The 18,062-nt window shown below is 37.9% G+C and overlaps 1 protein-coding gene across 1 annotated transcript; it reads right to left on the bottom strand.

Annotated features, from left to right (window-relative positions):
• Positions 1 to 2,372: 2,372 nt before the first annotated feature.
• On the bottom strand, positions 2,373 to 4,325 carry LOC113577577 (uncharacterized). Its single transcript, XM_027010303.3, has 4 exons — positions 4,007 to 4,325; positions 3,780 to 3,813; positions 3,606 to 3,656; positions 2,373 to 3,325 (listed from the first exon to the last, which is right to left on the bottom strand). Exons 1-4 carry the CDS (start codon positions 4,190 to 4,192, stop codon positions 2,904 to 2,906), a joined length of 693 nt encoding a protein of 230 aa, XP_026866104.2. The 5' UTR covers positions 4,193 to 4,325; the 3' UTR covers positions 2,373 to 2,903.
• Between the last annotated feature and the right edge of the window lie 13,737 nt (positions 4,326 to 18,062).

Here is an 18,062-nt window from a genome sequence, read left to right on the forward strand (position 1 = left end):
TACCTTCCTGTTACCAAAATTATTTCTTAAATGTTATTTATTTATTGTACAAATATACATTTTTAGTAAATTGTTAGAATGTGCTCTTACCTCATTATTTGCATGGATGCCATGTGGCTTTATTTTTATTTGCTAATTATGTGCTAAAAACTTATTCAGTCCTGTTACTTTTAGTCCAGTTGCTCGTGTAAAGAGTAACAGGACTGAGTAATAGCAACAGGAATGAATCATGTTCTGTCTTATTTATTAGTGAGAATAATAGTATAACACTATTCACCTGATTTTTACATTTTACCAGTTTAAATGACTGAAGTTGTTGAAGTTTAAGAACCGTTTTACAGTGTGAATACAGGGAGCCGATCCAATGCTGCCGAGAAGCAGTTGCACTATAGCACTAAAAATGCCTGAGATTGACCAATACACATTTTGAATAGTTAAATATGTTATTCGATACAGTATTGAAAAAAGATAAAAATTGAAGTTTAAATTCTGAAGAGTTCATCATATAAATGGCACCCGTTTGGTGGAATGGCCCACCTTTTCCTGCAAATCGGAGACGTCAGCTAGTCAGCAGTGGTGGGTGTTACAAATATAAATGTCTCATCTACAACAAATGGGAACACTGATCGATCCTAACATTGCGCAAAGTTAGTGAATAGAATAGTTTTATTTTTTACCTTGGTATATTGGGCGGCATATTTTGAGCATATCTGAATATTGGGGGGGGATTTTATTCATATTACAATGAAGGTGAACATTTGCTTGAAAATCTTTTCCACTTTCTCATGCAAGGTAAAAGATCACATTTTGGTTTTCACAAAGAAATAGGAAGTAAACATAAAGGTGGCCAAAACAGTTTAGGTCAGGAAATTTCCACGGCTTCTGGAGAATACAGCTCAGACAGATCTCCACAGTAGCTTCGCTACTGCCACTTTCTGAGTCGGCTGTGTGAGAAAGTGTGGGCAGGGGCGCAGGGTACCAGTGCCAATTCCGTGGACCGGGCCTCTGGTTGATGAGCGCTCCAAAAGGGACCCAAAATTATTTTATATTTTGGCATTAACCAGCAACATTTCCATGCCATTTTAAGATAATCATTTAAGATCTTTATCAACATAGGTCAAAACTTGTTAAAAATTACAAATGCTCCCTAATATGGATGGTTAACTATTCTCAAATTCTACAAATACACAAATGTATTCCATGGCATGATGCAGGACATGAATAATGGGCATGAATGCTGTTGGGCTTTTTGGGCATTGCTTTTTATTGTTCATTCACTTAAACAATTATGTGGTTTCACAATTGGGATGTTCACAAATTCACAATTACTTTTCACCACAGAACAACAAATCAGCATAGAAATGTGAACTTGAACTGAAATTTGAGTGTAAGAGGAGCACTGTATTAATGCAGGGAGTTTCAAAGCTTTTCAGGTGTACTGTAAATTACCACAAAAGGAAATGCACCTACATAATGAGATGGGTGAACCTGTCTGCCCTGTATGATCTTGTTCCATTGTGATTTATGAGAAGGGTTTAGTCATTATCATGGTATCACATACTGGTCCTTTGTCTTCCCTTTCCTGGAGCGTCACAGTTATTGTGATGTTACTTATTTTTCTAGTCTGCACTGTAATCACCTGTACATTGGAGAAACCGAGAAAAGCCTTGCTGATCATTGAACTCCTAATGACCCTCAGAACTAAGGATTTGTTGTTTCCAGTGGCAAGACATTTTAATGCTATTGGACATTGTATTAATGACACATCTGTTTGCATTATGAGTGGTTTCTATGGCAGCAACAAACCTAGGAAACTTAAGGAAAAAGAATTCCTAAATACTCTTGGAACTGTAGATTCCCATGGAATGAATCAATGGGGAACCATGTGTTTTGGTGTGTTTGTATAGCAGTGGATCAGGATCAGGATATTAAAGTTTATGTCCTCATACCGTGTCTCTTTTTTTTTTTCATTTGTGTTTTTTCTTTTTTGGTAAATAGTCCACCCCAAACTTGTCTTAAGCACTGTCTTAAGTAGGTTTGAACACCACAACACATACTCCCGACACAAGAGATCTAAAAGCTCTCTATAGCAGCCGTCCCGGCCAATGGTCATTTCAACGAAACCCAGACCAGAAGAATCCAATCAGATACAATTTGAAAACTCTTTGCGGAGCTGATATGTTTATTTTGTTAGCCTGAAGTTACATTTGTTTCTAGCAATTGCAACAACTGCTGCTAAAATCAACATAAAAACATTATTCTTGGAAAGATCTTACGAATCTTCTCATACAACCCTCTGAAAAATTCTTTCACACAGTTGGTGTAGGACAATGATAAACAAATGAAAGTAGAAAAAGAAAGGAATTCTGATAATTATTTCAAAAAGCAGTTTAATTATTCCAACACATTTAATTGTAATGGAATGTCAGCATAAAAGTAAGTTTTAACATAAAACATCTTTATAAACCTGCTGGCAACATTGTGAAACCCGTTTAATCTACCACAGTTAAAGGCTCAGAACCCCCCTTCTTTTCTACTTCTTTTTTTAAACTATATTCAACATGTGAATTCCTTATGGATACTTAGTATGCATGCAATTGTGTTATTTAATAACAGTTTGTACAGTGTAGTTCAGAAGAACATCTACCAGAACAAACGAGCAAGAAATAAATGTAAAGTGTCATTCAAATAAATCATAAGGCTAATATTAAATATTACTACTCTGTTTTCACTCTTGGTGATTTGCAGATTATTGCAAAGCTAGCATAATTTGTTAATAAATATTTTATAACAGTTCATTCAATAAATATAAACACTGAAATGCCAGCATAACTGCTTAACCCAACCCGTTAACTAATACCCATTAATACCAATGTGCAGCAAAACTTAAACTAGCTACCATACTACAGACGAGTGACACCAAAGTAGGTTTGTATGCTGATAAGATTATAATTCTCTGAGTCTGTTTTAACTTTAATCTCAGTCTTTGCTTCTAGATCTACCACTCTGTGCAGATCAACAGACTGGTACCAATTGTTTTCACAATGCATTGTCTCTTTGCTTTCTATTACATTCCTCCATTGGGGGTAGTTAGAATGGTACAGCATAATGCTAATACTCAAAAGTAAAAGCTGTTTCCCCTTACAGTGACCATCAGGTATACGATAATACACTCTCAGATTGACAAAGTACTGGCTGTTTTGGGGGATAATAAGTGATGTGTTGTTGTCAGTCAAATAGTTTTTGTTGGAAGAGTCGGGTTTCCACTGGATAATATAAGAATCATTCTGCTTGACAAGTATAGCACCATGCTGTCTGCCTGAGACTTAAACAGAGAAAGACAGAATCAGATATATTGGTCAAACTAAATTTCATTCATTCTCTCTCTCTCTCTCTCTCTCTCTCTCTCTCTCTCTCTCTCTCTCACACACACACACACACACACACACACACACACACACACACACACACACACACCACACACACTCTTCATTAAGAAGCAAATCTTATAAAGCATTTAAGGTCATATGCAACATGAAATAAAGAAAATGATTTCCTCGTGTTGGATATGGCTAATGAACTGAATGATGTAATGAGCTGCTTACTCTGCAGATGTACGGAGTCTCCAGGCGGTCGACTGGCAAGCGGCTGTACGCCTGTTAACCAAAATAAACAAAATGTACATACAGTGTGTATAAAATATTCCTTACATAAAAACAGCTTTACTGTATTTATTGTAAATATCCACCGTCACATCGTAATTTTAACGTAAAACTCACCGATGTCTGCCACTTGCTCCTGAATGTGTGCATCCTAGAATAAATAAAAGATAAAAAAGTAATATGAATTTCTATTTAACTGACAAGGAGACAGCTCAAACACAGCATCGGTCCAAAGCAAAAGTAAACTAGTGTCTTCAAATGTAGTTCCTTTCAGTCCACGACTATTACTTTCTGACATCACGAGGGTGGAAATCAACATATGCCCTTGGCAACAAGTTTGTTACCTTGCTTGCGTGAATCGAGAACCCTAGCCAAATGAGAGCAGCAAGGAAAGTTAGCAGCACGACTCCCGTTGCCCATCGGGAGCGGGACTCCTGTCGCTTCATCTCCCGGCAGTGCTGCATCAATAGCAGGAGCATTTCGTCCTGTTCTTTTGCCATCTCGCAATCGCCGCTATTGGTGTTTGCCATCTGACAAGGTGTTGGTAATCTCCGTGTGTCTTTGTATGTTTTTTAACCACGATCTGCACAGGACTACTAAATCTTTATATGCCTTGATATAGCAACATGGACCGCCCCAACATCAGTCCTGCCCTGCCCTTCCGCCAAGGCAATCCATCGAAAGGAAAAATCATGACGCCCAAATAGGAAGCATATAAAATGAAACGTATTACGATAACCACGACCTTTCACGTTCCACAATTTTTGGAATTGTTAGAAATGTTCTCTCGATTGCAACATGTGAATATGAAGGAAAGTCTTATAATCAGTAGACTGCCGTTAATATTTCAAATTATTATGACCACAGAATTGTACACGTTATTATAATCTAGATCTTGAGTGTTCCTTCATATTGTACATATTATACATATAAACTCTAAAGCACGTGTTTATTTGATTATTTAAAGATCCAATTGTCTGCCTAAAGAAACAAGTTTTGAGAATTATTTTATTTATTTACGTCAAATGATAATTAAAGAATAATAACATTTATTTAAGAATATTTCTGTTAAACTGTCTTTATGTCCTAATAGTAACGTCTAAAACAGTTGCAGTGTGAAACAAAGCCGGTGAATGCTTAGCAATAATGCGGTGAATCATTAGTAATACTAAATATAAATACTAGCTAAATACTTCAACGCCATCCAGCAGATATGTATGAGGAACGTTCTATGCAAACAAAGGGATTGTGGAATTTTATAACCCAAATACAAAGGTAAAAGCAAAGGAAAGTTAGTAGTCATATTAGTAGTCCAGTGTCCAGTGTGCTGTAGTATTAACTGTCTACTGAGAACTAATTCTCTGCCTGTCACTTATTGCGTCTGTCTCTCACGTAGCGCAGGCTAAAGCTGATTATATCTCGGAAAGAGGGGCTTCCCAGAAAGATTTGAAGGGACCGGTGGACTCTTTTGATGTTTGGCGTAAAATAGCATTAAATTTGATATCGACTAAAGCATCTTTAATGATTATATCTAATCTGTCTTTCGTAGTTGTGCATACTTAAATAAAACGATGTTAATCTGAAAAACTTTTATCTTCCTTTCTCATCAGCCTCTCAGGCAGGGGCCTTTTATGGGATGGCCGACTGGCCTGTAGATCCGGTGAGGAACTGAGCGTAGTCCTAAGGACACTGGACAGAGAGAGGTAGTATACGCTTCTCATCAAAGTGATTGACAGCTGTCATAAACGTCAAAGGTCACCCCTCCTCACCCCCATCCTCCCTTATATATTATATTATATTATATTATATTATATTATATTATATTATATTATATTATATTATATTATATTATATTAAAACAGGATGAATATAACGGAGGGTCCTCAAAATTGTTTTACTAACTTTTTCAAATTCTTTATTTGAGAAATAATAAGATGATTTTAAAAAATTAACATTTTATATGAGTTTTATATGCATACAAACCACCAAATTGTTAGCTAGTGACGTTCCACTTAAATGAACACGCATACAAGTTAGCTGACTGTACCAGTACATGAGCAACAGTTAAACAAAAGCTGTTACATTAAGCAAAAAAAAAAAAGGTTTACATTAGTCTTGCTGCTGTAGCACACTTTAATAAGTAGTTTTCAGTGAAGCTGACTGCCAATTGAGAATGTTAATGTGTCCTACAGAAATATCATATTTTGCCGTAAAAGAATTCAAAACGGTTAGTTCTTAACTTACTTTATCTTAATCACGGTTAATCACTTTGGCTCAGACAAATCTCCTACACTTTCCCCATTCGCCTATTTTTGCATTTACCGCAATTTACAAACTTGTCAAGAAATCCACTAAAGAAATTGCTGGTGCCGCCTCTGTTCGCTCACACAAAGGCCTGATCTATAGCACATCGTCTCTGTATTGCAATCACACCGACCCGCCTATTTGGAGGTAACCCCCACCCCCCCCACCCAAAAACAAAACAAAACAAGAACGATTCAACAAGAAAACGAAAAATAAAACACAATGATACAAACCTGTCTAAACCTGCATCAAATCAGGGTTGCTTATGAACTGTGACTTTACAATCAGAAATGAACTCGGCAGGGTTTTCATTCGAGTGAAAAGGAAAGTCATTGGGTCGTGGATTTTGGCCAAAATTCTTTGGAACAGCACTACGTTTTTCCTTCCTATTTTCCCTTTCTTTTTCCTTTGTTTTGAACTTTCTGGCATAAACTCATTACATCATTTTGTCCGAAGGGAGAAGTATCCGAAGGGAGAATTAACCAAAGGGAGGGAGGTACACGTGCGAATCTGTCATTTGGATCATTTCAGCGAGAGTAGGGGAGGAGTTGAAAGGAGGTGTGTCTTTCTGAGAGAATCAACCAGTTCGAGGGGTGGGAGGGGTTACGTGTGTGGGTGAGAGAGAGAGAGAGAGAGAGAGAGAGAGAGAGCGAGAGAGAGAGAGACAGAGAGAGACAGAGAGAGACAGGCCTGAGACTACACACGTTTGGACATCAGTACGTTTCAGAGTGACCGAGAGAGCAGAGATTAAAGACTGGGTGGTTTGTATTCATATGAAACTTAAAACTTTTATTTTTATTTAATTATAATATTATTTCTCAATTAAATAATTAAAAAAAGGAATAAAACAATTTTGAAGACCACCTGTTATATTCATCATGTTTTAACATAATACAATATAATATAATATAACATATAAGAGGGGAGGGGGGAATGGGGGATAGAGGGAGGGGGTGGGGGTGACCTTTGACCTTGATGACAGCTGTCAGTTACTTTGATGGGAAGTGTCTGTCTCTCGGAACCTGGAACAAAATACACCACACACACATTTGAATCTTTTATATATTAGAATTTTACTAATGTAGTCAAGTGAAATCTGATCATGATCCAGTTACTGAAAACACATGTTAAGGTAATGTGTAAAGTGGGCCATAATATTCAGATGCAGCTAATATAATATAGAAACCTCCCCACCTTGTTTGCTTTAATTCAAATTCTACTACTTTTCAAATGACCTTGTGAACTCATATGTTTACATACTTATATACTCATGGCAGAACTTGTAAGATGTGTACCGTTTTTAGAAAATATGAGTGATCTAATATTCAAATTCAGGAATATTTGTCAGATGATTCATCATCATCATCATTGGAAGTCTACGTCACTTGTCTGACGTCAGCTCCGGGTGAGAGTATCGCTAGTGTCTGACTGCTGCTTCTCCTCGTGTCTTTTTTGTGTCTTCATTGTGATTTTGTGTTTGTGTAATTTTTGATCATTTCTGTTTTTGTTAATTTATCTAAGGGTTACTATCCAAAGTGGTTTCAGATTAGCATTCACTCTGCTCTGCAAAGTCTGCACACTGTGGCAGCTGTGTTATTGTTACTTCACTACTCCAGCATGCTGATGACATCACTGCTACTCTGCTGTGCATGCACAATGTGTCGATGCTGCTATGTTCATCGGGCCTGAAAACAATTCTGTAATTGGACTGTCCGTTTCTCTGATGGCAAAAATATATGTTCATTATGGACCACATCACGTCCGGCTGTACATTCTGTATGTTGTACTGCTAATCTATGTAATCTGTGCACGCTCTAGCTCCCTTGCTTCCTGCTACCTCTTTTGCACTGTTGAATGTTCATTCCCTTTCTAACAAATCATCTGTACTCCAGGAATTCATACTGGGAAATAATGTTGACATGTTGACACGTGGCAACAAGAGGTTGATTTTTTATGCCCTTCATCAGTCAGCCCCACTCAAATTCAAGTTAATTTGCAAACCTCACTTTTCTGGGTGTGCAGGTGGCGTAGCTGTAAACTTCAACAATAAGATCAGCATCACAGAACTAAGGCCTACTTCCTTTACATCCTTGGAATACCCAGCTATAAAATTACCAAGTTCTACAACTACAGTGCTAGTCCATCGTCCACCAAAACCTAATGCATCATTTCACTCCAAATTATCTGAACTTCTCACACTTGTACATTCGATTTTGCACCGTTTATTGCTAGTTGGTGATTTTAATATTCAAATAAATGATCTACACTTTCACTTCATAAATGATTTTCTCTCACTTCTTGACCGTTTCCAGTTCACACACCATCTACTTGTGATGAAGGTCACACTCTTGACGGAGGTCACACTTGATGAAGGTCACACTCTTTACGGAGGTCACACTCTTGACTTGGTCTTGAGTTGGTTTTTCCTTCTTATTGGTCTGAATCTCTGTCCTCTACTGTTTCCACTCTGTGATCACAGGCTTACTCTGTTCACTGTTCCCCTTGCTATTCCTCATCGCGCTAACCAATGACACATCTTGTGCTTTCTATTGATCCTCTTATTCTTAACCATTCCAGCTGATTCTGCTCTCTGTTCTCCTGAGGAACATGATCCTCTGCTTGATGCTCCTCTCTCTGTGTCCAATGATACATTAGACTTTAAAATCTAAAAAGGTGACTTTTATTTCCTCCTCCCCTTGGTATACGCATGAACTACGCACTGTGAAGCAGACTGGTCATCAGCCAGAAAGACTCTGTAGGACGTCTAAGCGCTCTGTTCATGCGGAAGCTTAGAAGCAGCACCTAACTGCCTACAAAGATGCCTTACACACTGCTAAATCAATCTATTTGTTCAGCCTCATTAACAAGGTTAATACAAACTCCCACCATCTTTTCTAACAGTCACCAAGCTATTAAAACTTCCTGACAGCACTGTGGCTGCTTCTCCTGCTCTCTATGAATCATTCTTTCATTTCTTTGAATCAAAAACTAAAAAAATCAACAGTTCTCTAGGGCCCTCTGCTGCTAATAGCTCTCTCTTCTCCTTTTGGGCTTTCCATTCCCTAGACGGTACCTTATTCTCTTCTTCTCTTTCTACTGTCCATATTGTTGATTCTTTTTTCATTGCTGATGTACTAACAAAGTCTAAAACTACAGTCTACTCACTTGATCCTCTCCCTGTTCCAGTCCGGATTCCGTACCTTCCACAGCACCGAAACTGACTTAATAAAAATCACTAATAATCTCCTCATGTCTTTGGATTCTGGTGCTCTTTTAATTTTTTTTTTTTTACTGCTAGATAGATCTAAGTGCAGCCTTTGACATGGTAAGCCATTCTATCCTTCTGTCTAGGCTGTGTGAATTGGGCATTGAGGGCGAGGCCCTGGACTGGTTCGCATCATATCTAATCAGTAGAAAACAATTTGTTACCCTTTCTGGCTATACTTCTTCCACTTCTCTTGTCTCTTGTCTTGTCTTGGAGGGGTTTCACCAGGATCGGTTCTTGGGCCCCTCCTAGTCATTGTGTACTTGCTTCCCTTAGGACATGTACATCCCTTTAATTTTGACTTCCACTGCTACGTGGATGACGTCCAGATTTGTTTTAGTAATAAATCCATTATAAATCCAGAAACCTGTCTGACAGAAATCAGGAAATGGATGAAGTGCAATTTTCTCATGTTAAATAGTGATAAGACTGAACTTATTCGAATTGGTTCTAAATCCAATCTAAATCCAATCTAAATCCATGCTGGTTCTCATTATCTCTATTGATGACGCGATTGTATCTCCTAGTCCCTGGTTCGAAATCTGGGTGTTGTCATGGAACACTCCTCCCCCCACAAGTCACGTGGTACGGCCCGCCGCGTGCAGGGGGATTCACATGTGTAGTGTTTGTAGCCACGCCCTCCGAGATTGCACACACCTGCACAGGGTTTACTGTTGTATGTTTGTCTGTCTATTGAAACCCCTGTCACTGTGTGCACCAGCATTGATCATTGTCGCTACGTGTGTATTCAATTAGATCTTTGTAGCTGTAACGTTAGTTTGTATAGTCCCATGTTAAAGTGTATGTGTTCTCCGTTTAATGTTAAATGTATAGTCATGTTCATTGTAAATGTTGTATGTGAGTGCCATCTTTGTCTTACATGTTTAATGTTTACATGTTTAAATGTTCTGCACTGTCGAGGAAGTTTGTACATCCTGCCATATGCCCTACGGTACTCGGGCCAGAAACATTACAGCTGTCATCCTTGAATTGACCCTTTCATTCAGTGCCCACATCAACTCTGTAGTTATAACATTTTTTTCCATCTGCATAACATTGCCAAAATTAGGTTATCTTCCTCTCAGACTGCTGCCAAATTTCCGATTTACGCCTTCATCTCTCTTGGACTGGATCATCCCCAGGTCATCCCTTGGACTATTGCAGCTCTCTTCTATTCAGCGTTAGCTCCTCCTCTGTTCACAGACTTCAGATGGTTCAGAGCTATGCTGCCCACCTTCTCACCCAGACTTGCTCTCACCATCGCATTACGCCTGTTCTCCAACATCTTCACTGGCTTCCTGTAAAATACTGTATTCAGTTCAAAATACTCCTACTTATCTACAATGCTATACATAAGCTCGCTCATTTATATCTGTCTGATCTTCTCCTTCCTTACAAACCTACTTGTGCTCTTAGATCTTTCTCCAGCCTTCATGGCTATGCCTTTTTCTCAGTGTGCTCCGAACTCTGGAACTCTCTTTGTCCTCTGGTCCAACAGTGTGCAACTCTCTCTATATTTAAATATAACCTCAAATATATATTTTCCCCCTTGCCTATAATATTTCTCAAACATAAACTGCTCTTTCACCAACTCTTGCCCATGTTCTGTAAGTGTTATATGTTCTGTATACTGTATACATTCTGTTTTGTATGTCTATCAATGTCTTTTTTTATGTACTAATACATGTAATTATTACGTAATGATACATTGGCTCTGCTCTGTTTCTTTGCTGAAAATGGCTGTAAGTGTTCACCTGAAAAGTTGCAACTTTGCCAAAATTCAGTTAAATTTTTAGGTAACATTACTAATAAGTAAAAAATTTCCTCTGTTCTCTTCATGCCTAAACATGTTACTATCGCACAAGTCATGACTCTATTAGGTATATTAGACTGCTGTTTTGAATGGATCATAGATTATGCTGAGATCTCACAACCCATATCTGACACTGCACGCAGACACAAGTCATCAACAAACGAACATGTGACATGGAACTCTGTGGCTGTTGCAGTCTTCATAGGTCTAGAAACTGCCTTGTCATCTTCCCCATGTTTTGGTAATCCTGATTACACAAAAACATTTTCTTTATATGTTAACGAATCTAATGGCTACATGTTTGCGGTTCTGACGCAATTTGTTGGTGAGGAACAACGTCTGGTTTTTTACTACTCCAGACGATTAGACCCTGTCATGAGAGGACATCCGCTGTGTGTGCACTCTGCAGGCGGAGCTCCAGAGGATGTTTTAGCCTGCTCAGATTTTAGTTGCCATGCACCGGCTAAATGTCTATGTGCCACGTTGTACGGTATACTGACCTCTGTGCGGATCACCCATTTGATTAATACTAGGTTGCTGTCATTACAAAATATATTATTCTCATTGGCTTGTGTTATATTGCAGCATTATAATAGTTTAAACCCTGCAAATCTGTTACATAATGGAGGGAGGTAGGGAGGGCGAGAGAGCGAGAGAGACAGACCCTCCTCCTTTCCTTCATACGTCAGCAGGGGCTTCCAGCTACAACCAGACAACGTAGTTAGCAACACATCTGTCACACAGATAGCGAGATGAACCGCACCGGGACTCTCGCTTTTACAGTCGGGAATATATATAGAGTAGCTTGTACATTATACACCTGCCACTCACATACACATACACCTACTTCCGGCTTAGGGTTGTACACCTTGCCCAGAGATGTTCATTATCAGAGGAGTGTTGTAAATATTCTTTGCGGAGGCGGTATCATTGTTTGCACATATGTCTTTGTGTGTAAATGTAGCTTTGAAGAATACATTAGTGCGGACACAGTGTGCGCGTGGTAAATTGATATGTAATAAAAATAAAACCTTTAATTTTTTTTCCTGACACCTAGCTAGCAGCATGCTTGCTAATCCTGTTCGACTAGCTAACTGGTATCATGCTAGCTAACATAGTCGAGGGTGACCAGCATTAGTAATAATACTAGTATACTAGTATATTAGTAATAATAAATTTGACAATTTAATCTAATATAGTTTTGAAGACAATACTAGGATTTGTTTTATTCCCCACAAATCCCAGCCACACTTTACAACGTTTTTTTTTTTTTTTTTTTTTTACATCTCAGTGTAATTAAAGTTTAAACACTGCATTCGTACAATATGTTTGCATTCATACAATATGTTAGCTAATAACCTTTCAGTTAATTGAACATCCATACAAGTTAGCCAGTACAAGAGCAACAGTCAAACAATAGTTACGTTGAGTATAATAATGTATAATAATCTGTGTAGCCAGATTGGGCGGTTTCCCGCCAAATTGGTTGGATTTTGTTTGAAATTGAAGGAGGCTGGGGGTGGGGGGTGGGGGTGGGGTGGGTTGTATAAAATTTTAGCTGGTTTGTAATTATTTTGGTGGTTTAAATATAATGTATATATTTTTTAAAAATTGCTTTATATACCTTCTCCCACATCCAGTCAATCATCAAAAGTCTGATTTAATCACTCCTGTTAAGAACACTCCGTTGCCACGATAATCTATGCAGCAATTCAGCAGATAGACGGCATCACTAGTCCATTAGGTAGGCTAATGGTTTTGGATGTTGTTTGGATCATACAAAGCCAGAGTGAGAAAAATACAAATCAATTTACTGGAAAGAATGGGAAACACATTCTCCAGGCAGTACAGCACAAAGGCACAAATCCACCAGCAAGGAGCAAGTCCTTCCTCCTTCCTACTTCATCGACATTGACAACTTTATGCGGTTATGGATCGTAAAGATTCTTCGGACTTTCCCTGGTCTCTTGCTCCCTCTGTGCCACCACTGTCGTGTTTATACCGATGTTTTGTTTACACTGATTACTTTTAACAGTACATCCTTTCCTCTGCGCATAATTCCCTAGAGGGTGAAGACCTATGACTTATTTTTCTTAAGCAAAGTAGATGTGTAAACCACACACAGAAGCAAAAACCCATCTGTTTAAAAATGATTAAAACAAAAAGCCTTACAGACAGTACCGTATGAGGTGAATCACAAAAAATTGGTGTTTATATAGACTGCTTATGTTTTTTTGATGGCACAATTTCCTCTTGGATGTAAATATGGAAATCTATAAATGCTGTGTGACAAATCGCAAATATTGTAATGGTACTGAAGGTTATAATAGAACTATTGTTCTAAATTATATATATATATATATATATATATATATATATATATATATATATATATATATATATAAAGTAAGGGTGGTCCAAGTCAATATCAAAAAACAGGCAGTAGTATCCAAAGACAATCCAAACAGGCAAACAAACCCAATAGGGCATAAGCAAAAATTATAAATTCAAAAGACAGGCAGGGGTCAGAATAACCAGAAAAAAACATATAAAATAAATCCAAATGCTCAGAAATGTAAGGCAGGCAAGTGAGACTTCTCTAAGACTGACTGAACACATAGGGCTATATATACAGACTGGGAACGAACAGGAGGTTGATGGGTAGTGTGGTCCTTGGTAGACAATGTTCCTGTGGTAGGCATGAAGCAATGGGTTTAATGTATGAATGTTTAATTTAAGTGTCTGATATTTAGTTCTGGCATATCTTTATATACCTTACACAATAGAACATATTATTACTGTACTGTTATATATATATATATATATATATATATATATATATATATATATATATATATATATATATATATATTTTATTATTATTTTTTTTTTCAAAATGGTGCATTATACACACACAAACAGAAAAGCTTTAGGTAGTATTTATCGGAAAGAACCCACTTCCGACACACTTTACCTGATGAGCTGATTCATCAAACCAGTAAAAGTGCAGAAAATGTTAGCAGTTGTTTAACAGTTGCTTCTTTTTACACCTCTTTCACATTCTTCCAAACAGTAATTTCCTCAACACAATCCATCTATGATCCAATTACAGTCATAAGATTTTGCAATAACAAGAAATCAGCAGTCAGCAGACTTTGATGCGTTACTGCTTCCTGAGGCTGCTCCACTTTTTCTTTACTCTTAGTTCTGTCAGTTTGGCATTAATTGCAGAGCCAATAGTGGAAAGAAAGGGACCCACAAGGCCCATAAGTCAGACCAGCATGTACTACAACTGCTCCAGCGTACAGCTTTATAGTTCACTGCTTCTCTGTTGTTACCAGGACTGGAAAAATCTGAAGCAATTGTTCATGGAGAAACTGTATTTTGCATGTCACTGCAGACCATATTCTGGCTTGCCACAACTGCAAAAGTCTGCAAAGCTTGTAAAAATATTATTATTATTATTTTTTTATTTTTTTAAAATAAAAAAAACTATTCTAATACTATTATTACATGTATGTTTGTACATGTCTGTGTGGATGTTACCTACTGTTCCTGACTTCTTTCTATTTAAACAATTCTTGTGATTAAATGCAAATAGATAATTGTGAACTGTAGAGTCTCCTGATATCCTAACTGAGTCACACTTTGCAGGTAACATTTCTCTGCCTCTACCAACCGTATAACTTTGAGAAAGGTCAGTCAGGTAATCTGGTGGGAATAAGTCATAAATGTGTTGGCACATTTTTATTATCTAAACTAATTATCTTCTGTATACAGGTAACATTCAAATCTAAACATGTAGGTAGTTTTCCTATAGTTATCTGTTATGAAGCTTTGTAATTCCTCACGTGTATAGGCTATATATGTCAAACAATGCACAAATTTAATATTTATTATATATGTGGACATATGTGTCTCAGTGCTTTCATTGTACTTTCAGTACTTTGATGATATGTCTCGGTGCATAAATTTCATATGTATTTTGAATGTCATGTATTGAACATATGAGTTGAGTAAAACACATAAGAGTCATGTGTAATTAAAAAAACGGTTTGATATGGGTATGCCACACTATTATAATAAGTACATTGTTGCTATTACCAGTTAAGGTGGAGGTCTCTGGTCAAGACAGCATATGCACATTCTCTTTATTCATTTTAGCCTGAAAAGCATATGATTATCAGTAATGTTATTACTGTCCACTAAATTAAGCAAACAGCACTATCTGTTCTCATTAGCCGTGGCATCACTGTCTCAATGTGGCACTGGATTGCATCCCACTTAGAGGAACATATATATCATGTAATGAGACTGCTCTTTACAGACTCTTCACAGACATCCACCAAAGCCCATTGCTTGGCCTGCTTCTTGTTTTTCTTTATACATGTTTTTATAAGAAGCAATATCCATTTTTTCCCCCAGATTCAGTTTCATTAATGACAATCAACTCATCCTCTCCTTCCCTCCTTAAGATACATTTCAGTTCAAATTTGGCATGTCTAGCTAATATCTAAAAATTGGATGGAAATTCATTATCTCAAGCATAAAGAAATTATTTATAACTAATGTTGTTGTATTTAGTCATGCAGGGAAAACTATGTTACAGAACAAAAAAAAATAAAATGCTGTTTTAGCAGATACCGAAGAGCAACTTGTCAGCAAAAAATAAGAAGCACGCATATGACGTGCTTACCCTTCCCCATCTGACAACTCTTGATGCTCTTGGTTCCATTTGTTGTTCCTTACAGATGGGGCCCATGACGCCACTGCGCCGACGTTGCCTTGCATCAATTTGGCCACTCGCGTAGATTATGTGCCCTAAAATGCTAACAAAGCAGGAACGGTTTTCAGGTTCTGAAAGCATGCCTGCTTTATACTGTCTGCACTTTCAGGAATGACAGCTGGCATTTCTCAATGTTGCACAAGGTTGTGACTTCCAGTACGTCAGAGCAGACTTGACTTAACACGTGTTAGCTGTAGGCTGGAGGGTGGTGCAGACAGGTAGCACTGAATTTAATTGACAATTGAATAACAATTGAATTACATTTACATTTACATTTACGTCATTTACTCATAGAATATATCATAGTACAGTACAGTAGGTTAGAATCAAACATACCAATGAACTAGAATACTGTAGAATACAGGGATGAATGCTGATACCTAGAAGTGCAAAATACATAAGGTCCATCTTAAACAATGATAAGTGCTATAAACAATAAGTGCTAAAGTTTGTTAAACAACATAAACAATACCCTACAATAAGTACTAAATTAGTCAATATAGGAGCAGTGTCAGTTGTCCTTTAAATATCCCGCAAATAGAAGGGTCTTCAGTCTGCGTTTGAAGACTGCAAGGGACTCTGCTGTCCGGACAGCAAGTGGGAGTTCATTCCACCATCTTGGAGCCAGGACAGAAAATAGTCTTGATGCTTGTTGTCCATGAGACCTGAAGCAAGGTATTTCAAGCCGAGCCGTAGTTGAGGTTCGAAGTACTCGAGGTGTGGATCGGGCTTTGACCATTGACCTCATGTATAAAGGGGCTGGTCCATTTTTGGCTTTGTAGGCAAGCATCAAGGTTTTAAATCTGATGCGTGCAGCTACAGGGAGCCAATGAAGGGAGCGCAGCAGTGGAGTAATGTGTGAACTTTGGAAGCTTGAAGACCAGTCGTGCTGCTACATTCTGGATAAACTGTAGAGATTTGATGGCTCTTAGAGGAAGACCAGCAAGTAGTGAGTTGCAGTAGTCTAGTTTTGAGATCACAAGAGATTGCACAAGCACCTGGGTATCTTCCTGCGAAAGAAAGGGTCGAATCCTTTGTATGTTACAAAAGAGGAATCTGCAACACCTGGTTAGATTAGAAACATGAGTTGAGAACCAAAACTGGTTTTTCCAAAGTTACGCCCAGGCTACGGGCAGCTTCGGATGGTGATACCAGGGAGTTCTGAAAGGAAACTGAGGTCATGGTAAGGGTTGGGAGTACCTGGGATGAACAGAAGCTCAGTTTTACTGGGGTTGAGCTTCAAGTGGTTTGCTGTCATCCATGACGCGATGTCAGTCAAGCATGCTGAGACACGTCTGGAGACCTGCGTGAAAAAGAAGGGTGAAAAAGAAAAAAATAATTGGGTGTCATCAGCATAGCAGTGGTAGGAGAAACCATGAGAAGAATTAAAACAAGCCAGAAATTCAGCTGTTATCAATAGCTACATTTTCTGATGTTATCAGCAGGCCCCTTGTCTGTATGATTTAAGATCTGCACTTGTTTCTTGCTGAACTAAGAAAAGCTTAGGGATTTGAGGAAGATGCCCTAGCAAAAGTAGAACAACCCAAAACACACACCTACAAAACTATAAAACTAAAGATTCAGCCAGTGCACTTTAAGAGGTATGAGGAAAGAACCTTTTTGGGGAGTTCCATATAGAGTAACCCTTTTAATGATGTGTAGACCTTTTCAGCTCTACGTTGAGGATAGTTTCTTTCACCATATTTCTGTCTCTATATTGTAAAGGTGTAAATGTACTGCAGTCATTATTCTGTAGTGGAAATTCAGGTAGAGTAGACTCTGTAGGACTCTGTCTTTGTTTTCCTTGATGCATCATGAAAAGACCATTGCAGAACCCTTTGGATATGAAGACGTGAAATCCAGAATACCTGCTATGTTGGCATATATCTTCAGGAGTTTCAGAAAATTATGCACTTTTTCAGAAAATTATCAGTTAAATTATCAATTAAATTTCAGTCACTACTCTGTTATACAAGAATAGTCAGACAAACTGAATCAGAGAATTTATATTAAATTTAGAATAAATTCTGCACGATGTTATATTTCCACAAGTATGATTAGGCACTTTTGCGATAGGCCTACTTAAATAACAAATCTAACAGGATATATAAACATGCACAATATATTGCACATGTATTGTCTGTGTCTTGTTGGGAGACCTCTGACTAATGCAAATTAAGATGCACCTGGGACTTCTTGGGAACGTATGCGAAATACCCTGTGTGTAGTAGC

Source organism: Electrophorus electricus, unplaced genomic scaffold, assembly GCF_041902795.1.
Source record: "Electrophorus electricus isolate QZ-2024a unplaced genomic scaffold, ASM4190279v1 Scaffold431, whole genome shotgun sequence".
Taxonomy (NCBI): domain Eukaryota; kingdom Metazoa; phylum Chordata; class Actinopteri; order Gymnotiformes; family Gymnotidae; genus Electrophorus; species Electrophorus electricus.

What these genes read in the sequence shown, in the direction of transcription:
- LOC113577577 (XM_027010303.3), bottom strand. Translation starts at nt 4,192, where the DNA reads ATGGCAAACACCAATAGCGGCGATTGCGAGATGGCAAAAGAACAGGAC. An exon ending in TCTCGATTCACGCAAGCAAG is followed by an intron (nt 3,814 to 4,006) that starts GTAACAAACTTG and finishes TATTTATTCTAG; the next exon opens with GATGCACACATTCAGGAGCA. An exon ending in GGAGCAAGTGGCAGACATCG is followed by an intron (nt 3,657 to 3,779) that starts GTGAGTTTTACG and finishes TTTGGTTAACAG; the next exon opens with GCGTACAGCCGCTTGCCAGT.